At 36.5% G+C, this 25,196-nt stretch overlaps 2 protein-coding genes across 3 annotated transcripts in view; both read left to right on the top strand.

Annotated features, from left to right (window-relative positions):
• BRWD1 (bromodomain and WD repeat domain containing 1) overlaps positions 1-12,172 on the top strand; it is a 63,038-nt gene extending 50,866 nt beyond the window's left edge. For both annotated transcript variants that reach the window (XM_085305013.1, XM_085305004.1), the window contains exons 38-41: positions 1,550-1,785; positions 2,821-3,006; positions 3,452-4,420; positions 10,242-12,172. In XM_085305013.1, the coding sequence (XP_085161139.1) occupies positions 1,550-1,785; positions 2,821-3,006; positions 3,452-4,420; positions 10,242-11,386 (2,536 nt within the window). In that variant the 3' untranslated portion in view covers positions 11,387-12,172. The remainder of the gene's footprint in view (positions 1-1,549; positions 1,786-2,820; positions 3,007-3,451; positions 4,421-10,241) is intronic.
• Positions 12,173-14,613: 2,441 nt separating this feature from the next.
• On the top strand, positions 14,614-23,875 carry PSMG1 (proteasome assembly chaperone 1). The gene is made up of 7 exons (XM_085304992.1): positions 14,614-14,965; positions 15,297-15,406; positions 16,561-16,712; positions 17,083-17,145; positions 19,680-19,878; positions 20,764-20,900; positions 21,996-23,875. Exons 1-7 carry the CDS (start codon positions 14,847-14,849, stop codon positions 22,068-22,070), a joined length of 855 nt encoding a protein of 284 aa, XP_085161118.1. The 5' UTR covers positions 14,614-14,846; the 3' UTR covers positions 22,071-23,875.
• The last annotated feature ends 1,321 nt before the right edge of the window (positions 23,876-25,196 follow it).

The following is a 25,196-nucleotide window of genomic DNA, read 5'->3' as shown; positions in this document are numbered from 1 at the left end:
GATAGCAAACTTTAGTGTAGAATTACCTCTCTTGCAGCAGGAAAGAGATAATTGGAGGGGGAAAAAATGTTCTTTTGTAGTATAAAACAGGTTGTGAAACAGCTGAGGGACTTGAAGGTAGAATAGGGCTTTTTTATTTATTCATTTAATACTTTAGTCAAGGAATCAAGATTAATTGCAAAATGTRTTACAGGRTTATCTTATGCACAGAAGAAATTATCAGCCTACATAGGTTCTGACATGACTACTGACTAACATAATTCCATGTGCTCTTCTCAATTAGTATGTGAGATGAAGCAAGACAAAATACAAAAAGCTAAATGTGATGTACTGTGGGAACATAGCATATCCCTTTTTGCTGCTATCCAGCCTTTTTTTATGACTGGCAATGGAAGGGTGAGAATAAGAGTTATAAGAATAACCTCTTAAGAATAAATTTATTTGCTGTATGTGATTATATTACCTTACAATTCTGAAGAGTAATGGATTAATCATATATTTTCAATTTTTGTGCATAAATATTGGATTACACTATGTGCAYATCTTATGATACATGCTTTGAGCATTTGGGAATTTTCCTCGAGGTTGTAGTTCTTCCCAGTGAAATAATTTTATGACTGTAATAAACACACATTAGGACAGACAGGAACTCTCAGTCAATGCTTATGTTCCCATCTGAAGAACTGTATGCAACTTGATTACAGTTCAGCGCTGCATAGCAGAAATGAGGCTTAAGAATGTTTGGGGGAGCATTGGGATATTAAGCAGTCATGCAGGAAGTGCATACAGGTGCATCTAGAAAAATATTTGAAAGCCTGTGACTGAAAGGAAGCAAATAACAAATAGTAGTTCTAAATGTAAAAAGTTACTTTCCAGTGCCTAGTAACCTCTGAATTACCTTGTGTAATGCGTGTCCCTTCTCCAATTTCCCTTTAGATCATTTTTCTCCTACTGTATTCAAATAGAATATCTGGACTGTGTGTAATACTCTAGCATCTGTGATGAAGGGTTTTTGTGGAGAATTAGATTAGTGGGTTTCTACTACAAGTAATAAGTTTATTTTAAACAATAAATTTGTTCCCCAAAGATGCACCTTCTTGGTGTCTTTGCAGCTGAGGTTATCATGGAATAATGCTTGTATGCGCAACACTTAATTTGAGGCTTAYGTGTGATTAACAAGACTCTGAGATTCAGAGTTCTGAGACTGTTGCTGCAACTTGCTGTTAATAAGAAGGTATTTTGTCACGGACACATAATGCATGAACTTTTTTTTTTTTTTTTCCAGACAGTAGAGAGAAACTTTTTTTTTCTCCTATAACTTTACTAGGAGTGTAGACTGTTTTTTACTGGGAGTATTTAATGCTTATCAACGTTAAAATTGTCCCACACCTGTTAGGTCACAAATCTAATTACTCTTACATAAATCTAAAACAACCATATGCCATACGATTTAAGCTTCTGGGGGAAGAATTATTGTCAGAACACTTAATTATCTATTTTTCGTAGTTTTACAGCCTATTTTGCTTTTGTCTCTTTCCCCTTTCATTAGAAATTTGAAGCAGAAACCTTTAAAATCTCAGGCAAAAATTGAATCTGAGCGGGAAGATTCTTTTACTCTACCTACCTCAAGCAGAGCCGCTTGTGTTACAAGCCATAAAATGAATGCTAGCAATTATGTCCATAGTTCCTCTGGTGAATCTTCAGATTCTGCATGCCTGGCATCCTTTGAAAGGAATGGAAAGGCTAGATCTACAACACTAACAAACTGTTCTGCTTTGTCATCAGGTAAGAAATGGARTCTGTTTCAGGTGCAGCTTTTTATCTTGGTCATATCTATGAAGTTTGCTAATGTTTACTTGCTAATCAGTGAGAAGTTTTTTAGACAAGATTTTTATGCAGTTTATATTTTGAGTAATATTGAATTTTGACTGTTGTGTATTTTGTTAAATTTTGAACTCTTACTACATCGTTGAATTGGGTACAATACCTTTCTGAATTGTGTACTGAAGACAGAATTTTCTGCTTTAAATTCACATAAAATGCAGTAAGATTATCAGCTCCTTTATTAATGAAAAGCCTACTTCGAAGAGGAGATTTGTCATTAGGATAGTTAAGAGGCAGAGCTGTCTTGGTTACCTATTGCAGTCTAATAGATTGCAATTTTAGCCACTTYGGGGATTCACTAAAAATCTGAGCTGATTGAAACTGATAAGAAAGTTGATGTACCAGTATGGTTACTTGGTGCTCTTCAGTCTTCCACTAATTTCAGTAATAGAATTTATAMATATCAAACAGCAGTTGAGTCGTTGTCGTAAATGGATACCTTTTATTTAAGACAAAAATATAAGCTGTTTGATAAATGGTGCTATGTAAAATACAGGTCATATCCCTGCGTATGGTACATTATAATTTTTTTTTTTTAAGTAAAACTTAGCAAATGGCAGAATAGAAGTTCTCAGAGGCATAAAAACCTTAATCTCTGGCTGTTCTCCCTCTATCTGACAAAAATTTCAGCTTCCTTCAAAAAATTAGGCTGCWTGTCCTGCTTAAAGATATGTGAACATAGCTATGTTATTTTAGTCATAACAAAAAATACAGCTCAAAGAAGCTTCCTATCAATAGAAAACGTTAGAAATATTAAGTGACATATTCTGCAAATATAGTTACCAATTTCTTATAAGAAATCAAGGCATGATAAAACAGTGCACTGTAAAATAAATATGAGGAAATGTGAAGACTTTTTTGATCAGTAAACTGCAGCTCTTAATTGCAATTTAACTGTGTTTAGAATTCTAATTGAAAATTTTATTTTTTTAACAGATAGTGAAATAGAAGCTTCTTTGGTTTCTTCTTCCTCTTCATCTTCATCCTCTACAAGTAGCTCAGAAGACAGCAAAGAAAGCTCTGCAACTCTTGTATCACCCCCACTACACAATGGTGTATCTAGAAGAAAGAATAACAATTTCAGGATAACTAGAAATAGAGCTGCTCAAAGGAAGAAAATAGGTAAGATTTGACTAGTTTTTCTGTAAACAATAACACAAGAGAAGTGTCGTTAATAAAAGGTAATCACTATTTTTAGTTGTTGTATACGTTCTGACTGTAGCTAGTTATATAGCTCTCAAAATACGACTTGAAGTTTTCAAAATAAATAATTGGTTTTGATAATCAAGATAGGAGGCAGAAACAAACAGTCTAGTGAGAAGGAGTGTCTTGCAACATTTTAAATCTTAATTAAAGTAAAATTAACTTGTAAAGAATTTTCACAAAAATGAATTCAAAATATGTGATAGGGTTCAGTATCTCTTCCTGTCAGACAATAAAATCACRTAACTATTACTAAAAGTATATTCCATTAGCCATGTTTTGGGGTTGAACCTGTTTGAGATTAGAAAAGATCTAAGAAGTGTCTATTTATGTATCTAAAATTTTAATCACTCTTACTTTTCAGGAATGCCTTCTCAAGAGAATGGGAATACGAGAAGAACTGCCAGGAAAAGGTTATATGGAAGTGACTCTGAAAATACTTCAGTGGTGACATCTGAATCACTGAGTAATAGTACTGGTCGACATAGAAAAATTCCACGGAGGAGTGCTGCTGTGGCTGCTAATAAATTAAAGCTAATGAGTGATGTGGAGGAAGAGGTTTCAAGCTCAGAAAGCATCGGTATTGGATGCAAGAACAGAAAACTGCCTCACCGGAATGCCTCAGCTGCAGCCAGGCGAATGYTACTGGATGGCTCTGAAGATGATGTTGGTCTAAAATCTGAAAGTGAAAAAGAAGGAGAACAGTTTACCAAGAGGAAAATTCATTCTCAACCTGGTTCCTCTGTTGCAAGAAGAAAATTCATTAGTGAATCTGAAAATGCAACGTCAGATTCGGAGACGGACACACAAATGAAGCATAAAAACTGGCAAAGCAATGGCCATAAACAGTTGCGTGAGACAGTCCATTCGGTGTCTCCCAAGACAGAAAGTCCTACACTAGAACTGTCGGATGAGGACTCCAAAAGCCATAATTCAGAGGATGGGAGCAGTCGGAAAGTTTCTGACCAGTCAACATCTGCAGATAAGCCTGCAGTCTTATCGGAGGATGAAGCAGATTCTGAATTGGAGAGGTGCAACAGCAGAAAAATGACCGGTCAGCAGCCTGTTGCTCCTTTAAAAAAAGCAAAAGTCTTGAGTGATTTAGAGGACACAGGAGAATCTGAAAGAGAAGAAAGCAAGGATGGGAGAAGCTTTGTTTCAGAGAGCTTGGTGGCATCTAGAATTGTTGGGAGTTCAAAAACTGGAGCTGGTGCCAACTTCAGTTGCTCTTCTGATACAGAATCTGAAATAGATTCCAATAACAGTAAATATTGTGACATTTCAAGAACAAAAAGAAGGATAAGAAAAGGAAAACCAAAAATCATTAGAAGAGGTAAAATTTTTAAAGCTCTTACATCTATGTGTAATACTGACTCAGTGGGGGAAGCAACGTAAGATTAGTATCTTAGGTTGACTGGGAGGATTTGGACTATACAAAATGTAATAGTATTCCTAAACATTTTAAAATAAGAACTAGAAATCAGAGAAGGAGAGCTTCTTGGTAAAGTATAATAAGTGTCTAGAAGTCTAGACAGTTTTGTTTAACTGGGAGGTTACTGAACACAACACTGAGAGAAAGCTATTCCAGTTTTATAGTAATAGTACTTAGAATTCATGGGGAATGCTGGTGGTTCTTGTCCTGCAATTCATGTAATGCACTTAAAAAAAAAATCAAAAAAATCATTAAGTTATAATTGTTCTTTTCTTTCTTAAATTTGCACTTTCTTATCCATATATCAGTTTATAGCAACTGATACTAAAATATCTCTATTTGAAGTAATTTTACTCTGTGTAGTGACTTTTAAAAAAGTTAGAGAAAGACTGACTTGCAGTTGTTGGCACAATATTAAGCAAAACTGTGTGCTGTGAATTAGTTATATGATGTGCAATTCAAGATACAGAACAGACCGTTCCTTTCGAGATTTGCTGTTATCTTTGGCCTACTTCTTGTTCAGAATTTCAGTAATGAAAACTTCTGAATTGTAGTTCTGTTAACTTGAGTTTGTTAGTGAAGTAATAGTAGAGTGTACCTTCTTTTTCAGTCAATAACTTTGGTGATAAAGCAGACTGAGAGAGCCATTATTTTCAAATGGAGTAACTTTATTTGTGGTGTTTTAAAGATGTATTAATGATTTTTATTTCCATGGTTTGGGTGGGTTTGACAGTTTTGTTTTGTTTTTGTCTTTTTTTTTTTTCTTTAAACCAATGTAGCGGTGACCCTCTGACCCTTTTCTTTCTTTAGTTCCATAGTTTTATGTTTGCCTAAGCAAACACAAATTAAGTTGTATCAATTAGTTATAAGTAATTGATATGCATCATGYCACTGGTCTGACTATATTATCATACTGATCAGCCATCTTTACATGTAATGTCTTTAAAGAACAGGAAGTTGATGTGCAAACATTCCAGATAGTTGAAGAAGCAAGATTAACATTCCACCTGTTTCAGAAACTTTTGCTCTGCTTTCTGTTTTTAGTATAATTTTATTCATCACTCAAATGCTTGTGCATGCTGACATGTTCTGAATTGAAGAGTTGATGGAGGAGGGTTAAGCTCATCTGAATGATGTTAAGATTTATTAAAATAAGCTCTGTACATTCTGCRTCTTCAGATTTTTAGGGGATTGTTTTTTTTTCTGAGAAAAATGATTCAGACATTGAAGATTACCCAGGAGGTGTTTGTTTCATCCTTCTAGATCTGTCACTTGAATCACAGAGACARATTACCTCAAAAAAGTTGTTGAGATATTTTAACTGTGATTGTTTTCTCTCAAAGTTTTGAACTGCTCTTAAAGGACTTGGCTTGAAGGAATACTCATAACTGGCAATAGATGCAGTTGGATTATTAGCTTTTTCTATATTTAAGTACAAGTTGTCAGTATGCTTTACAGTGACTAAAGCTTATTTTTCAGGCTTTAACAGTTATTATGAGTTACAGTTATCCTAAAAAGGGAATGGAACGTATTTTACGGGATTGCAACATGTGAGCTGTTACATACTTCTATACAGCATTTCTTATCCTCTAGACTTCATTATATAGTGCTTTTTTTTTTTTGATGCAGAGACTAAGCTTTCCTACTTTTTCTACACTCACCTTCCTCAAAGTTGTGCACATTGCTTAGCCTTAACATGTGCGTTAACTCTCATGCATTAGAGTAAAAATTCCTATCTGTGTTTGCAGTTACTTTCTACATCATTTGATTTGGCATCTGAGAGAAGGAGCTATTTTCAGTACTGCATTATAAGTGGTAAAATCTATGTTGAAGTTGCTTTCTTTCCACCCTTCAGCGTGAGCTGCCAAAAACTAGGTTGGGGACAGCACTGTTTCTGACAGCATATTTGAAATGCTGTATTTTTTCTACCACTGAATACGCTTCTTAACAGCCTTGTAAATGTGATTGTTTCAAATTTTTGTGCCCTCTCAGGAAGGTAGCTTTGATATCCATTTGCAGTGCAGTGATATAAAAATCTTGAAGAAAATCACTATGTTAAAGTGCATCTTTCATGATGATACTCCACGAGATATATATATATATATATATATATATATATATATAATATATATATATTTTTTTTTTTTACTAAAATATCTTGGTATTTATTCCTAGTGAATGTACCGAATACTTCCTAACACCTTAACATTGGCAATGTGAAAGTACATTAGTTACAGTGAAGAAACAAAAGAAAACAGAAGAGCTGCTGAGCATTGTATCTGACTACTGAACTTTAGATTTGTCAGAACTATGTTGCCATAGGAGCTTATTTCTTTTAAACAGCACAAAGGAAGGGAAAGAAAGATACGTTTTCTATTAATAGCTTTCTAGGATTTAAAATCTCCCTTGAATTTGTTTCATACATCAAAAACTGGCAAGTCCAAATAATTTGTAACATCTCCCTTACCAAAATTGCATGAGATGCCTTTTCTAAGGGAAAAACAAGGCTGTTTTGTTTTGATAACTTTCCTTATGTTTTTTGTGCAAAGTTTCCCCATGAAGTATGTAGAAGCTTCCATACTAGATGGTTAACACTGAGTTTGAGTTTGGTCTCTAGCTTATCCGTTAAATGTAGTGTGGATGTTTTAACTATTTGTCCTCTAGYGTTTAAAGCTTGACAAAAACCTGGTTTCTTTTTTCCTATCAGTTCTTTATCATAGTCGTTAATTTTTAGCTTTTACTGTACTGTCCCTTTCATGTCCTTGGGTGTGAAGTGTTAATTTGTCTTCCAGCTCTAACTTAGAGCAAAACTCCTCTTACTCACATTTTGTTTCCTTATGAAAAACAAGAAAACAGGAAAAAAAAGTTTAATTCTCTAGTTAAAATGAATATACTTTTATTTTGAATATACCTTCTGTAGTAATTAATGTTCATCTACTAGGTAAAGCTGTTAATCATAAAAGCAAATACAGCTTTATTTTTAATTTGCAATTGTCGCCAAACATTGGCAAGTATCAGTGTGCATTATCAGTTAGTTGTCAAGGGCTGCATTTATTTAATGATCATAATAAAATTACCAGAGATTTTAAAGAGCATCARTGCATTAACATTATTTTTAGTTTTAATTTATCCAATCTATAGTTAATTTGGGATATCGCAGGTAATCAGTAACAGTTTTGAATTCTAGCTCATTTTACTCCTCAACAGACAATTGATGTGACAGGTGCTCAACCTAATTTACTGTGGTTTGCCAAACTGATGGATGTATTGGTATTYTCTGAAGAACTTGACAGTTAACAGTAAATAGGAAGCTAAACAAGTTACTATTTCTAAAAGTTATTTTTAGATATTGCTGGAGTATACTTGTGCTTTTGTTTAAAAACAAAAAATAAATAAAGCCAGGTTTCCACATAAATGGAATAGTTGGTTAACTGGATGTTGAGACACTTTGTGGTCTGTGATATTACCTGCAAATAAGCTGACTTGGTGAGATAGCTGGATATTCCTACCTTGTCTTGCAGCCTGGACTTGCAGGTTTAGAGTTTGGTACTGGCATAGTTTCATTAAGGAGATGCAAATTCGGGTGGTACTGTGGTGTGTAGGAATGTATACCACGTCATTTCAGCATTAAAATTAACTCTGATAAGAAGCTTGAATTAAAAATTGTGATCAGCTTTATACATATTTGTTCCCAGTTTAAGACTTTGTATGTAAAGCACAAATTTAACATACTGGCAGTGCTGCAGAAAGACTGGACTTCTGTCTTCAGTGGACTGTCRTGCTGCTTTTATCCTTTTGCCTTGCATTCCGCTCTCTTGAGTTAGYTGCGGAAACTCAAATACACGTAACCTGTTGTGATGATCCAGCTTTTTTCTTTAAAAGCATGCATTTTTAGACATAAGTACCTAAGCACCCATCTCAACTAACTAAAAGCTTCTGGGCATTCTTTCTTTTTTTTGGTTTTTGTTTTTGTTTTTTGTTTTCTTTTTTCTTGGAATAGTTTAAAACTTAAGGGATACCATTTGAAATGGTTGTTTCTTCAGATAGTCAAATGTGATTTTTGTTAGCACTCAGTGTTATGGCTGAGTAGTCCTTTAAACCTTTTGTAATTGCCTTTCTAAATGTGAGTGTAGCTCAAAGCAGTTGTAGAGGAATCTTAATCCTAAGGCTGGGTTGTGCATTTCTACACTTAATAACTGGACAAAATCTCTCTTTGTACAAGTAACTTATGTGTTGTTTGCGATGACTAAGATTCTGCAGCATGTTGCTCTATCTGTTTTACAGTATTTTCCTGTTTCAAGTCTCTACGGTYCTGCCTGTTGAGGCTTGCCCCATAATAACTGTTACAGGGAACAGCTGTATGTTGCTTAAATGTTTACTTGATAGTATTGGAAGACAGTATCTAAGTTAAGCTGAGCTTTTATACAGTAAAACACAGTATTCAGAAGAGTGTTATGGTTTTAGCCCATTAAATGACACAATACAAATAATAGCAGTAATAGTTTTAGTGTATCATTTCTGGAAACTGTTAGAAAAGACTGTAGAATTGAATTAACCTCTGGAAATACCAAAATAGATACCTTATGTTGAGCTAGTACCTGAAAAGGTCTGCCTTGAAATGATGACTAGGTTTTGTGTCCGAAGAAATTTTAAATACTGATACTGAAATTGGACACTTGAATTTTTGTCCTGTCTTCGACTTAAATAATTATCCACTGTCTTTTCTAATGCATCAGTACTGTGCTTTTTCTTGCCAGAACTTAGGGAAAATATTGCCCTATCTGTACTTCACAGATGGGGAATCGTTCTAGGAGTTAATAGACTAATGCTTTGATTATATTAGTGGATGCTTTCATGGAGTGAGTGCTTGCCCATAAAATCAGTTAGCAGTTCCAAAAAATTATGCAACAGATATCAAAGTTGGGAAAAAWTTTTGCAAATGACATTTTTGCTAAAATAGCAAAATGTTATTTGTGTTTATCAATTTTATGCTGATAGATTTTGCTCAAATTAGAAGTGAAAATTCTTGAAGTAAATTTACCAGTATTTCTGTGATTTAGAAGGCGAAGGTTTAAATCATTTGTTTTGTTAAAATCATTCATATTATTTACGCACTGAATATTTATTTTAAAACTCAACATAAGAAACAACCACTGAATTGAATACAGGGTGGAACATCCTCTGTTAAGAAACAATCTTACTGCTTAAGTCACTAAGAAAATGAATGGTTTAAATGCTCTCTGTCTATATGAAACAATTCTAAATGGTGAAATCCATCCAATGCTTGTATGCACAGAAGTTTACCATCCAATTTTTAGAATAAAGAAAGTGTGTAATAAAATGTGTAATAATTCATTTTGAAAGGACATACTAGGAAGAAAATGATAGCTTTAACAATGGAAGTATTAATAATGTTAAAGCATTTAAGTTAAGTAATTTGTTATTTGGAAGATAATACTAGAGTAATGATAAAGAATGTTACTTTCCCACCCTTCCRTTATCTCAAAACAAAAGAGTAATGCTGAGAAGTAGTACTAAGAGTTAAAAGTATGCCTTAGACTGATTCTGAATGTTTTTATTAAAGGCTTAAGGTAAATTGCACATAACAGTTGGAATTGAAAAATGTTTTTCCGTATTTTATTAAAGGCAGTTATGTTTATGCTTACTAAACTAGCTTCATCAGAAATGCAATGTTTTTAACTTTTAAATCTTTGTTTTATAGAATCAGCATCTGAGGAGATTGAACAAAGCGGAAAAGTGCTCAGAAGCAGGACATGTATAATTAACTACAAAAAACATATAAAACTGTCTAATGTGACTGAGAAAAAAAATCCACGCAGATGTGCCACTTTGGCAGCTAATAAGATTAAGATAATGAGTGATACAAAGGAAGAATCATCAAGCTCAGAAAGCACTTGYACAGGAAAAAAGAACAGAAGGCAGCTTCATGGCAATGGGTCAGCAGCATCCAGGAAAAAACTGATCAGCAGCTCTGAGATAGATGTTAGTTTAAAGTCTGAAAGTGAGAAAGAACAGTTTGCTGGTAGAAAGAAACTTTCTTGCTCTAATTCTACTTTTAAAAGAAAATACATTAGTGAATCTGAAGATGAGAAAACAGATTCTGAGGCAGAGATAAAAATGTCTCAAAAGCAGAGTGATGATAACCACAAGCAGCCACGTGGAAAAGTCCATGCTTCCTCTCTCAAAAACTCTATATATGACTTTTCAGAGGAGAATTCCAGAAACCACAATGTGGAAAATGGGAGAAACAGGAAAATTTCTAGGCAGTCAACTTCAGCCCACAACCATTATATAGTGAGCAACTCTGAAGACGAGGCAGATTCTGAGTTACCCAAATGTGAAACTAAAAATAGCACGCAGGTACCAAACAAAAAGTCTAGAACCTCTTTCAAAAGAGCAAAATTGAATGATTTAAAAGAAACAGCAGAATCTGAAGCAGAGGAGAAGAAAGATGAAAAAAGCTCAGTAACAAAGAATGTGGAAACAGCTGGGACTGCAGGAAGTTCAAAAGCCAATTTGAATTGTTCTTCTAATTCAGACTCTGGAACTGATGATAACTCTAGTGATACCACAGAAACAAAAAAGAAGAAAAAAGCAGAAGTCGTTAGAAAGGAAATCTCAAACTCCAATTTGCCTAAGCCTTCCAGAAGACCCCAGCGAAGGAAACGTAAACTTGATCAAGAAAACGACTCTGAAGATTCAGATTACACCAAATATAGAAGAACTAATCGACGTTCTAAGATAAGAACTCGAAATGGAGGTAAACGGACTGTGAGATACGACGACTGTGATGACGACGACGACGACAACAGCAGGGGTCTAGATGATGTAGATTGTGAAACGTAACCTTAAAAAGAAAAGCCAGCACACTTTTTTTATGGTAATAGCACTAGAACTCATGATGGATGCTGGCTCTTCTTTGTCCTACATTTCAGGGAATATATTTATATTTTTCTATGAAAAAGTTATGAATGTGATTAGATCATGACTTTCTCCTTTTCATATTTTGACTTGCACTTGCCTGCCCATGTAGCAGCATTTAGCACAGATGCCAAAATGTGCCTCATTATAGGGGCAATTTTTTGTCTATACTGGTATTTTATTACATATAACAAGAGTTAAAAATGTTAAAACACTGCACAACAGGTTGATAGCAGTATGTTGAGTATTATTGTTATGGGTGCTGCAATGGAATACTACCTAGGTCATACAACATTAACACATTCAAGAACAGATTTCAAACATCTCTAATGCTGTATGAAATTGTATACAATAGTAACAGGCTTATAAATAATACTGTACACTATAAAAGTCTGGTGGATGTTAATATTGCATCAGAAGAGTAATGAATGGTCACTAGGTTAATAACATTACAGCTTGTATTAGTACAGATGTTAAATGTTCTGTACTTCCATTATTGAAAACATACAACTAGAACCAGTTACTAGTGAAAAGTGTATTTGCCAGTTAAAAAGGCATAATGGTGCTGGTAAAGAGAGGGTTTATGCTGACAGGTAGTAATATCATTAATGTGACTTCTATACTGTAAATTTAAGAATATGAAATGCAGGTGAACTCTTGGGCCTAAGGGTTTTTGTGTGTTTTCTTTATAAAATAGAAAAACAAASAAAACACTTGTTCTGTCTTTTTTKTGTGTGTGTGTGAAATGATTGAGGTTCAGAATCCTTACATTCCAGACCTTTTTACTATTTCTCCRTTGTTCTTCCATACTTAAATTGCTTCAGTATTAGACTGCTGCATTGATTAAACCTTACCAGTTTCTGAATATTGTAGTACCTCATCTGCCTATTTTTGGAACACTTAAGACAGCTGTTGTTGACAACAAATAATTACTGATAGGAAAATATTTCTCCCGTTAAAATATATAAATTCTTGGATGGCCATGTATCGGATAAGAGAATGCATAGCACCTAATTTGACTCTCAACTCTTACTGAGGCATGCTTAGTTTAGTAGAGAACTGGTCAAGGAGAAGCTCTTCACTTCCCCTTCCTTGGCCAGTATAAAACTCGCTGCAATAGTTGTAGCTGCTTACTGGCTTGATGATGTGTTCATGGGATTGTGCTGGCTGAAGCTATAAGGTTACTGCCTTCAGCTCAACACTAGCTGCTTGGTGATTCCTGCTCTTTTCATGCTCTGCACCATAGTTTTCCTGCCTCTGCTCTGTTGGGTCAGTTTCTCACATGGTTTGATTTATGTGATTCTTGATCTTTGTTCATTAGGTGTGAGATGTGCTCATATATTTATCCTAACCCAGCTCATTTTAACTGAAATAGCAAGCTTGTGAGTTAGTTTTCCAGCAGACGGGAGAGGTCGTAACATCTGGATGGGAAYAGTCTTAAAGTAGTACAGCTGCATAGTCAAGCTGTCATTGTATCAGAATGCGTATGTGATGTAACAAAAAATGGAGTCTCAACTACTRCCTACCAGCAGTTACTGAAAACCACTTCTCAGCAAGTTTGCTAACATTGTGTGCCAAAATGTAATCAGTCATCACATCATTTTGGTATCCAGAATGGTATCTCAATGTAGGAAAAATATGTATTTTTTTCCTAAGACTTCTATGTGAAGTCCAATGATTAATAGTTTATACCATTTTTGCCCCAGGAGCTTGCTTTTTTTTATTTTATTTTTTAATTTTTTATTAGAGCATAGTCTTTAATATAATGGTAGAATTTTGTACATTTGTTTATCTGAATTCTTTAAATAGGCTTCTAAAATATGAACACAGTTGTGTTTAGTAATGAAGCATGGCTCTTTGAAGTGGCTTTGTGCATCATGCCTTCCAGGAGCATCTTTGTTAAAAGARTATGGATGATACACAAATACTAGTTTGCTTAAACTGAATACATTGTTTAGCAGCTGCATATGGTCAGTGTTCTATGAAATAAAAACTTCCAATAGAGGTGTAAAAATTGGTATAATACCAATCATTTGAGAGCTTCAAAATGTTRATTAATCTAAAGTTAGCTAAATTTGGGCTGTTAGGTTTGTATTTCCAATTCAGGCTTAGCCCATAGGGGGATTGAACCCACAACCTTGGCATTAGCAGCAACATGCTCTAACCAACTGAGCATGCTGGTTTGTGTTTATTTTATTCATATGGACAGGTTGTAGAGAGCCAGAAGGAAGACGAACACTTGAACAATAAATAACTAAAAAAAAAAAAAAAAAAAACTTTAAAAACCCTCTGGGAGTTTGAGTCTTTTTCGTTTGTTTTTAGGCAAGTGTGCTTACTGTCATCACAGCTTGCTGCTTCTAAGCCTTGCAGAAAGCATTTTTTTAAATCTTCCTGGAAATTTTAATCATTCAGCACTCTATTTGATCTAGCTGTACTCAGGGAAGTAAAGTAATTGAGTAAAGTAATACCTTTAAAACTGCTTGCTCTAAAGCATTCCTAAGTTGTTTGTTTTTTAAAGAGGATATGAATCTGGGATAAGAGAATAGGCTAGAAGTAGCATGAACAGATGGAAATACTAAAGGTGCAGGACAAAAGCAAAGAGAACATGCCTAAGTAGTAGTGAAGGCCTTCTGTATATGTGTAGAAGTGGACCAAGTAAAGCAGTACCTACAACTGTAACTTCATTGTATTCTTATTTGCAAGTGACTGCTCTGTTTAATCTCCCTGCACTGGCCTTTTTTCTGTCTCTGTATGCCCTAACACACCCCAAACAGGTGCTGTATGMTCAGCCGTTGCCCACGCAGGCGAGGTGGCGGGAGCGGGCTCCGTGCCCTRTCACCGCCCGTGAGCCACACGGGCCTTGGGAGCCCCCTCACCCGTCCAGCTCTTCCCGCGACTGCTCAGGTTACCATAAGCTGGATGTTACTCTAGGTTCCGTACTGCCTTTGCCTGCTGGGACAAACGCGTGCGCATCGCAGCGGGCGCCTCTTCCGCCCCGCCGACCAGGTAAGGGAAAAGGGAAGAGGAAGCCCGCGGGCCGGCCCGGCCCGCGGGGAACCGCGCAGCCGCAGCGGCGCCGCGGCAGGCGGTGTCAAGGGCGGCGCCGGCGGGCGGCTTTCACCGCGGGGCCGCTTCGTGCCACCGCTGCCGGCCGCCTAACGGCTTCCAACGTAACTGGCGTAACGTTCCCGTTGCGTAACGGCCTCCAACGGCTGCCGGGGGAGGACCTGCCGGGCTCGCTCTATGGTCTSCAGGGCCAGAGCGGCAGCAGGCAGGGCGGAACTCCATGGTGCGGGCGAGCGAGAGCGGCTCGGCGGCGCGCGTGCGCACTGCCTCGCCGCGGCATGACTGGCTGAGCGGCGGCGGGGGGGAAAGGTAGGGAGCGATGGCGACGTTCTTTGGGGAGGTGGTGGTGGCGCCTTCCCGCGCCGGCGTGGACGACGAGGAGTCGGCCGAGGAGACGCTCGAGGACCGGGAGATCCGCAGGGAGCTGGAGAAGAAAAGGTACCGGCCGCGGGGGCGGTGGGACGACACCTCGGCGGACCGCGCCGCGGAGGCCGCTGCCCCCCCCCCCGCGTTGCCATGGTGATGTGGTCACCCCCCCCTCCCCCCCGGAGGGAGCGGGCTCGCGCCCCCCAGGGGGGCTGGCGGCGGGGSGCGGGGCTACTCCTCGGCCCGGCGCCTGCGGTGAGAGTGCGGCCGCCCCGGTAACGCGGGGTGTGTGTGTCTGTGTGTGTCTGTGTGTGTTGGGGGGCTTCCTTCAGTCTCCCGTGGCGGCGAAGCGTTTTGGCTGCGCCGTCGCCAGCTCGGGGTCCGCTTCTGTTTCTTTCCCTAGGGAGGTCGACGTGCTCTGGACCTTGAAAGCCGGAGGGTCCGCGGAAAGCGCTGCAGACGAGCTAATTCCGTGCTCTAAGTTTATAGTAGCTGTAGGACATAATGCTGCAGGTAGGTGTAGCAMACTGGCGGCTGTTAAATAGCCGTGCTCTTCGGTTCTTGTTTAATACTGAGAAAGTAGGAGCTGGCAGAAGGTGTAGTTTAGATGTGTCAGGACACCACACACTCCCTGTGCTGCGGTTGTTCTCTGTAGAAAGAATTGTTCTTAGGTGTGTCCAGATTTAGATTTTAATCGGGGCAGCCCTCCTTTTCCTCTGTATAACTTGTGTTTGGTAGATGCTCCTGGATTGCGTGTTACTTYGCAAAAATTTCCTTCTGGAAATAGGTTGCTCTGTGTGTTCTAGTGTTTTGAAATAAGGATCTGTCGAAGATATAAAATTATGGGTCAGTAAGCTGTAACGCTTCTGTTTGTACTTCAGAATTTCATCTGAAATACTGCATATGTGTGAGATAATCAGAGATACCTGAACAGTGTTGTATCTGCAGTTCTCAGATCATTTTATACTAACTAAATATGTTCTTTTCACATCCCAGATTTTTTAAAAAACTACTGAATGAAGTAACATAAGCAATATTATTTAACTCTTCCTACCTGAGCGCAGGAAGATATCCAGGGTTTTACTGTCCTGGTTTTGGAAGTTTCTGTTCCTCAGATTATTTTGCCCTGTAATAAATGGATGTTTTAGTTTAATATCCTTGGTAAAGTTTTAAATATGGAGATTTCTGACTTTAATTTCTCTCCCCTTTTATTCATTAACATCTAATATATGTATTTTTTTTAACCTCAGTCTCTTTTTCACRTTTTTATTCTCCACTTGTTGATAATGCTCTCTTTTTGTGTGGTTATTTCCTTGTCAGACTTGGAGTTTTAAGTTTCCATCTTGCATTCCCACACCCACTTACTTAGGTSTCGAGTTTCTAAATAGCTCTTTCACACCAGATATGAAGAAGTTTTAAATCTTCTCTATGTTTAGATCTTACTGATATCTTTATTCTAGTTAAGTCTGTGGGATTATTCACATTCCTGATTTTTGCTGGATTTGCTCAGTAAAATATATAATTATTTTATCTTCTGAACTTGAGGAAGAGTTACAAAGAAATAAACTAATTTGGTTCACAGATTTATTTGTAGAACAGAGCTTTTATATTTATTTGTAGAACAGAGATTTTATTTCTATATAAATTAATAGTAGCATTCTTTGCAGCTTTCCTGTCATCTTTTATTCTGGATTCTGTATGCTGGGAAGTAGTTGGAGCTGTGAAATTGTGGAATGAATGGTGTCGAACATCCAGCACAACAAACATCCTCCCGACAGATTCTTTCTGTTTGTTCTATCGCCTAATATCAGACCCGACAGTAAGTGATTTATGCATGAATTTGTCTATGTTTAACTTTCTGAAGAAAAAAGCAGYCTCCCCCACCCCACATCATTAAGGTTGCAGTGTTTTGGGTTAATCCCATCAAAAAAGGGTCAAGTTTCTTTCAGATATACTCGCTAAAACTCCCTGCAGTTCTGACTTAGGAAGTTTGATGCAAAGAAGGTGTATGGCAGGATTGAGTGTTTCATATCAGCTGTGAATGAAAAAATTGTTGAAATAGAGTGGAAGAAACCCAAGAACGTTGAACATGTTTTTGACTGCAATTATGTCATCTTGACACATGATTGTGAGCTGTTATTGTGCTCTTCAAACAACTTCCTTACRCAACTTTTTTTACTTGTTGTCAGGTTTTGTTGTGCCAGTGCAGTTGCTATGTTGCTGAGGATCAACAGTTTCAGTGGCTTGAAAAGGTAAAATTGATAAGACAACAAATGGAGCAATGAAATCTTAGGGGCAGGGATCCTCAACTTAATGCAAGTGCTTCCTCTTCCCTGGTGTTCTAACTGTAGTAAGCACTGTAAATAAGAGTTTTCACTGGTGCTTTCTCTTCTGAAGTACTGAACAAATGAAAAAATATTGTCTGCGAATTTTGTGAAATTCTTTCCTAGATTCTGCTGTAATTCAGCAGCTTTGTGCAACTAGTGGAGCAATTGCACAACTTTTATTGGAGAATCTTATTTTTGTTATACTTCCTACTTTCCAATCTTTTTTTCTTGATAGGCTTAAATCTTCTATGGCTTATTTCAGCTGCATCCCAGTCCTGGGAGAATCCTTCCCTAAAAAAATAGTAACATAACTCCACTTGCACAGCTATCAAAGGATCCCCAAACAACGTTGTCTTGAAAGTTGTGGTAGATGGCACTTTTACTGGCAGGTGTGCTCATTTTCTTTCACAAGGTGAATTATAAGTGAAGGTGCCCCTAAAGCACCGTCTGTCCAGTTTGTTCGTATACTCGCTTTGCTGTGTGGGCAGTCCTCGAATCTTCCAAGTACATGGATGCTTCTGGTCTTTCACATCTCTCCAARTGCCATAAAGTAGATTTTACTAAGATAAAACTAGGGGAATAATCTGGCTAGGTTTTCTTTATGCATTTGGGTCRCAGTTTAGCCTTAAAGAAGTATTGTTTTTTCTGTCTGTCTTTCTGTTTGCTAACCTTTCTTCCTTTAATTCTTCACTGATTTGATGAGCAAACAGATGCTAAATCTGTGAAGCTATGCTGAAGTTGTATAAATCTGTGGCTAGGTGGAGGAGTGAGATGYAAAGCAGTGCCTTTGCTGAGAGGAGCTCCTTTGCCTGAGCCAAATGGAATCTGCTCGATCTAATGTGCCAGCTGGCCCACCCAGCRCATGAGAAAGTTTGCTTGGATGCGAGCGAAGATTATACAGGGTCACAGCATGAGGGCAGCAGAAAGATTATGGGAAAGCAAAGAGGACAAAGAGCTGGGGCAGCTTCACTGGGCCATATAGGGGCTTGATACCCRTGTTTGTAGAAGACTAGTCTTCTGTATTCCATTGCTCTTTGAAGAGTTTAATTCAGTTTGTTGCAGGAGGGGATTGGGAAAGCACTTCGTAGTTCAGAAACTTAAGAAGACCTTAAGCATTTTGTTTTTGCTATATTCCACAAATACTTGTACTTTATGAGAACTAGGATTACAATAGTAAGATTAATTGTGATTCTGTTGTCATTTCTGTTTTTCCAGCTGTTTGTGTGGATGTATTATTTCAAGTATTACRTGTGTGTTTTTGAGTGGTAGTAGGAGTGTATAGTTTTACTAGGTTAATATTGCTGTGTATTTTTTTGCCTTTATGGTTATGAGTATTTTTAAATGTATAGCAAAAATGTTGAGCTGATAATTCTGCTTTTAGAGTGAGTTACAGACCTGTTCTGCGTACTTTGTAAATTCTAATCCACTGAGTATTATCAGAGTCTCCAGTTGGATCTTCACATGTGTGTGTGCCTTCTCAGTAGGTGGGCACTGAGTAAATGAGACCATACAGACTACTGTTTTGCTGGAAAAGTGCAGCCCAACTAGTGTTTCCAAAAAGTAAATGTACTGAAAGTTGAAAATATGTGTGATTCTGAAGAGTTACATCAGTTTTATGTTACAGGGATAAGATACTGATGCAAGGGAATAGTCACCTCCTCTTGTGTAATTGGTGCCATACACATGAACAAGCAAATTTCTATAATGTTTACCAAATTTCCTCTTTAGTTTTTGCTCACAAGTCTGAAGATGATTGTGCAAAGGATGGTGCATATTTGTCATACCTCTGCTTATTTTTACTTATGTTCTTAAAAACCTGTGGAAGACTGTGCAGCATCTGAATGTTCTGTGATGCTATGCAGTGGATCCAAACTTATGTTTTGTACAGTGTTTTTGAAACTCTTGAATTTGAGCAAAACKAAAAAATTAAATTTCTCTTTAAATCAAATCAATTCTCAATTCAAGATGAATATAATCAAATAAAAACCTGAGTATTTAAAATGAAGAATAATCTTAAATTTAAATTCTGTAGGACATCTGGAGAGCAATACGAGCAAATACGAATTCAAAACGTATTGCAAATTAGCAAGCTGCCTTCTTGTTGTAAGTGGCCTCTTTTTATACGTAGTTTTTTTTTTTTTTCCAGCATTAGGAAAAATAGTAAGTTTTAATATATTTGCAGGTGAATCGAAAGTGCCGAAAACCTAAAGCTTCTCAAGAAAATCAGAAGACTTGGTAAATGCGTTAGCTATTCTTGGGATCTTTTTTCTTTCTATACCAGATGCGTGTACACGAAACTTCTGTCTGAAGTTTTTGACTCAATTTTAGTTAGTCCTGCAAAGCTTAGTTAAACTCCTCTTTGCCATCTCYACCTAAATTAAAATTGATCTTTGTGCTTTTATGTTGTTATTGCGATAGGATAAACTTTACTTATGTTGGAACTAACATTTTTATTTCAGGTTTTTGGCTGTATGAGAAAGGAAGGCTTGCAAGTAACCATTCTTTCAACATGTCCTGTAGCTGATTATAAAACTCAGGAATCCACTTTAACACTTCCATCTCCTTTTCTGAAAGCTTTAAAGACAAAAGAATTTAAAGAGYCAGTTTGCTGCCCACTGCTGGAACAGCCTAACATTGTGCGAGATCTACCTGCAGCTGGTATGATGCAATTTCACTTATTTATCATGTTACTAGCTACTGCTACTCACAACAGAAAATGYGTTTTGAAGAGCACTCCATTAGATTCTTTACTTAATTAGCTAGCAGGTTAGCTTTTGAAAGATGTCAAACTGTTAGGAATTATGTGTTGCGTTGTAAAATATGAACGTGTTTGAAAAACGTGCAAAAGTTCCTTTTACCTCTTAAGTATTGGACATAAGAACTAGCAAATTCTGCAGTATAACTTCATAACATTTACATATATTGGCTGTTTGAAACATATTTGTTTGATAAGAAATTAAAATACCCAATAAGTGTTATTTTCATCTGAGTACTATACTTGAGGCTTATAAAGTCCCTTCTGCATGCTATGARGGATGTAGGTTTCACCATGCTATTGATGGACCTGATAAAGAGGCTAGACTCAGTTTTATTCTTCTGTAGTATAATGACTCTTCCAAGGCTTTTAAGTACACAGTACTAAAATAATAGTAGCATAATGAGTAAAAACTTGTCTATCAGGAGCTAAAGGGAGAAAAATTTCTAAGAAAAGGTTTTTATGCACTTTYTAAGTTTTGAAATTTTATATGCATTTTTTAAATATTCCTCTATTTTTGTTTTCCAATACCRTGTAATTTCTGATTAAGGTATTTGTTAGAAACAAATGCTAGGTATTATTTACTAYTTTTTGGTAGTTCATTTTCTTGTGCACCTTGGGGAATGAGGGATTCCAGTCTTACAGTCAGGATCCTGAACATTTGATAAAACTCTCAGTTTATAAACTTCCATGATTTTAAAGTTCTTCCCAAAATGAGATTTTACTTACAGAATTGAGATTTCTTCTCTGCTGAATTTAACATACATTTTCTCTTGACTTGTATTTAGTTTTGAGTTATTGTCAAGTATGGCAGATTCCTGCAGTATTGTATCAGTGTTACACYGATGTCATCAAACTGGACACAGTTACAGTTGAAGCATTCAAGCCTCTGCTTTCTTCTAAAATCCTGAAAAGTTTAGTTAAGGTAAAATTTCATATTTAAAAATCAGTTGAAGATTCTGTCTTATCTTGAGCTCTCTGTCTTTAATCTCTATTAATTCTGCCATTTATGTTCCTCTGTGAAGAGACCAACTAAAAAACTGATATATGTAAGTTACAGAAGATACACAGCTTTATTTAGCAGATGTTCTTRGTTTAGATAGTGATTTCTGAAACAGTATCTGCTGTAGCTATTTATATCTGTTCATAAGTTGCTTAGAAGTAATGAATCTGTCGCTTCCCTAAAAATCTTCAGTTTAACTTTTCAGACACTTGGAATGGTAGCAATATTTTAGGGAGTTACTTATTGTGATTGTTTAAGCTACAGCTTCATTTAGGGGTATCTTGTTTTAAATTGTCAAAGTATATTTATTTTTTGACATTCTACTTGGATACTGAAGATGATTCTGTTCTAGCTCTCCATCTACCTGTCTTAGGCAATACCTGAAAGTTTCTTAAGAAAAATATTTTGACCTATAACTTTTTTTTGGAACTTGAAAGACTGCAAATTTATAGAGTTGATCCTTACAGTTGTGTGCTAATCCARTAACTTTCTGGTCATCTCATTTTAGCTACTGAAGTCACTGTTTTCCTTCTTTATGAAATGTTTTTAGTTGACATGTAGCTATTTCAAAATATTATCCTCCATTTTACCAGTTGGACTTTCATTTATATGATGGAGAGGCATATGTATGCTGGAATACTTATTTCAAGTATAACTGTGGGAATTGAAAATTAGTTTTCATTACAATTTTTACTGGCAAACTAAATAAGGCGAACAGGCTAGTATGTAACTCTGAAGGGGAAAAAATAACGTAGACTCTCTTTCTTTCTGGAGTAGAGCCATGCAAGGGAGGATGAATGCAAATTAAAAAAAACAGAGCATGGTTAAACTGCAAATTGCTTTGGAACCTTTAGCAGTACTCTGGGTATCTTGATTCATAAGACCTAAGTTTTTGTCGTAGTTAACATTTTAATCAAACTGATGTTCACAGTAATAAAAATTGGGATGGGAGGAAATGAAGTTTGTTTTTTCTTGCCAGCCATGTAGATAATGCTGATCGTCTCTTTCTTTTACTAGGATGTTTCTGAAAGCACAAAGATTTTGAAGAAGTTACTGACAACCAATGAAACTCACAATAATATCTATATATAAAAGAGGCATTTATCACATAGACTGCATTTTTGTGAACTCTACAGTTCTTCTGTAGGGAAGATCGTGGAATTGTAGTTGTTTCCTTAAAAGTGGAATAAATCCTAATAGATTTTTACTTTTGCATTTATTTTTTTACTCTTGAATTCGTCACTACAAACACACATTTATTCTGCATGGGATGGGAGACTTTCACCTGGAGCAATTTTGTGTACAAAAGATAAGTGGAATATGAAAATCAACTTTATTTTTTTCTCCTCCTAAATCAGCTGTCTTTTTTTAAATATATACCTTCTATATGCAAAAGAGATAATGCAGTTAGGGAAGTTAGTCATACCTAATGAGGACACCTATCTTTAACTTAAGAGGTAAAACCTGCCTTTATACTCAGTCTTCTTTAAAGCTTTGTGTGTTACAGAGAAATAAACGCTGCATCTTTTTACGTACGTGTGTCACACGTGTAACATATGTACATGTACACATACATAGATCATTCAGAATGAAGCATAGTCAATATTTTCAGCAGACTTACTAGCACAAACTGAAGAATTTAAGGCTGGTTTTACAAATCGCTAGAAAAGCCAGAAATGCGGAGTTCCTTGGAGGGGCTTATGCATGGATGGGCTTGGTTTGGATGATACTGCCTGCATAGATGGCAGGAAGGGACACGTGCCCTCATTCAGCTTCATCAGTTCCCATTTGCAGCACTTAGTGAAAAACTCACCTCTTGTTAGCAGTTTCAGCYGATACACAAAATCATGAACTGGAGCTGCAGAGGTGCAGCAGCAAGCATTCCCTGCTTTCAGCTTTCATGACTGTTGCAGAAAACCTCCTGTTGAAATTGGGTGGTAGGCTTGCAAGCTGTTTCAGCTGGATTTGCCAGTACTTGTGTGTTAGAGTAAGTTATTCCAGTTTTGAAATCACATTTGCCATGAAGTTCTAACTACTTCTTCACATGAAAAAAATTCATTTTGGTTTTAATTTTACAGGTCAAAATGTCTTCAAATRTATTTAGATTGTTACAAGCAGAGTGAATTAATCTGTCCTCATAATCTGCTTTAATCCTTTTAGTGGCTAGCAATAGTAGGAATAGTGCATGTCTTTTATACTGAATATGACATTTTCAGAGAAAAGTAAGGGTTCAGATTTTAGTGTTACAAAATACTCTCTCAAAATTAATGACTTAATTTCAGCAGTATTTAAAATATTTATTGGAATTGTTATGCAGATAACWTTTATATACTCCTGGTATAATTCAACATTTTATTTAAGATTATGATGCTAAAAATATTCTGTTGCTACGATAGGTGTTGTCACTGCATGGAGATCTTTAAATTACATGTAGCTTATTCTGTAGGACAATAAGGACAACAGCTTGAAAGTTCTCTACTTAGTTTAATTTTGACTTATAGTGGATACCCAGTGGAAATTTTTGAACACTGTATGCCTGTAATGGAACTGTCATCCCTTCTGATTTGAAAATGGTAAGCTTGATCAGTGTCCACTGAAGCAAGTAAGCCCTGGCTTCAGCAGGTCTGTTACAAATTCGKTTTTTGAAATTTTTAACTACATAATGTATAGCAGTTTCAACTGTAGTAAAATGTTACTGATGTGGATTCAAAGTTGTTTATCAGTCAGAAATTGATTTAAACTTCTATTAATATAATTAAAGTTTAGAGTTAAGCAAGTAACTTGCTTTAAGTGATACTGTATTTTGGAACAAACTGATGAAGGGTGAAGTGCAGGATATGGGATTTTTTTGTCTGTTTGCACATAGTGTTTTAATTAAAACCTGTTTGTATACATGATCTGAGATGAGAATTCTGTTGCTTATATTCATATGTTGGCTGCACCATTTTCTAACTTACACGCTAAACATATTTGATCCATAATAAATAATGAATTTAACAAGAAAAATTCTTATTTTGAATTAAAAATACAAAGGCTGTTATAGGAGCTATAAATACACTTCTGGTATTGTTTTTATTATCCATGCAGTTTGCAACATTTCAGTTATTCGTTGAAAAGCATTTTGATTTTACTACCTGGGTTTATGCTGAGATGTGAGAGGACTCTTAATCACCATGAATAAAAGCAGCAAACGGAACTCTCTGCCAATTTGAAAGATGAARTTAGGAAGATTGTATATTTTGAATCAAAAAAAGTAGCCTTTGGAACATTCTTCCAAAGGTTGTAGTAGCCTCTGAATACCTGGAAGCATTTACATGCATTCCAGTTAGTAGTTCGCTCTATGTATCCAGGTAGACTTCTGTGGTCCACATTACAGCAAGGTCACACTTTATGCAATAGTTTCTTATGATGTGCAACTATAATTGGTCTGAGCATGTGCACTATACAGTCAGCAAGACTGTGACCATCAGATTGAGTTGGGTTGTGCTCTGCAAACCTGAAATACCAGCCTTTTCCAGTGCACAGTAGAACAGAGTAATGAAGGAAGATACTTTAATTTAAAATTCTTTCTTTTTTCTTTTCATATTTTGATGTGTCATATCCGTATAGCTCATGTTCCTGCTTTAAAAAAAGCAGCTCTGGAAGCATCAGAGCTAGTGAAGCCTGTATATCTAATAAGAGGCTGACTGAAGTTTTTCCCTTGTATTTGAACATTATGCTTCTCTGTGTGTGTTCTGTAGTGTTTAATAAGAGCCTACGATAAGGTTTTCTTTATTTCTAGTGGCTCTCTGTTTAAATAAGATTTGCAGGAACATGCACACTTCCCGCTCTCCTTCCTGCTTTCTTCCTTGTCAAATGTCTTCAATGGCTTTGGGGGAAGAAGTGACGACTGGATTTTTTCGTGCATGTCCAGAATGTGATTGTATAACCCTCCTTTCCTTAAGGTTTCAGGCCAAAAGCAAATGACCAAACCAGAGCAAACTGTTAGACTAGAAGAACTTTTTTCCTTCAAATTTTCATGTTAGGAAGCCACTTGMTGCTAATACTTTTTTCAAGTAATGCTAGGCTCTCTTCCTCTGAAGAATACTATCTTCTAAACCAAGGACRCAGTCTTAACCTCAAGTCTAACCTGCTTTACAATGCTGCAGAATACATTTGGTAGACAGGCATGTTTTCATCTAGGTGATGTGCCTGACCTAATTCATAAGTCCTRGAGTC

This window comes from Rhea americana, unplaced genomic scaffold (genome assembly GCF_003343005.1).
Source record: "Rhea americana isolate MKP2758 unplaced genomic scaffold, rheAme1 scaffold_101, whole genome shotgun sequence".
Taxonomy (NCBI): domain Eukaryota; kingdom Metazoa; phylum Chordata; class Aves; order Rheiformes; family Rheidae; genus Rhea; species Rhea americana.
Note: the sequence above shows the minus strand (reverse complement) of the source record. Positions and strands in the feature narration are given on the sequence as shown.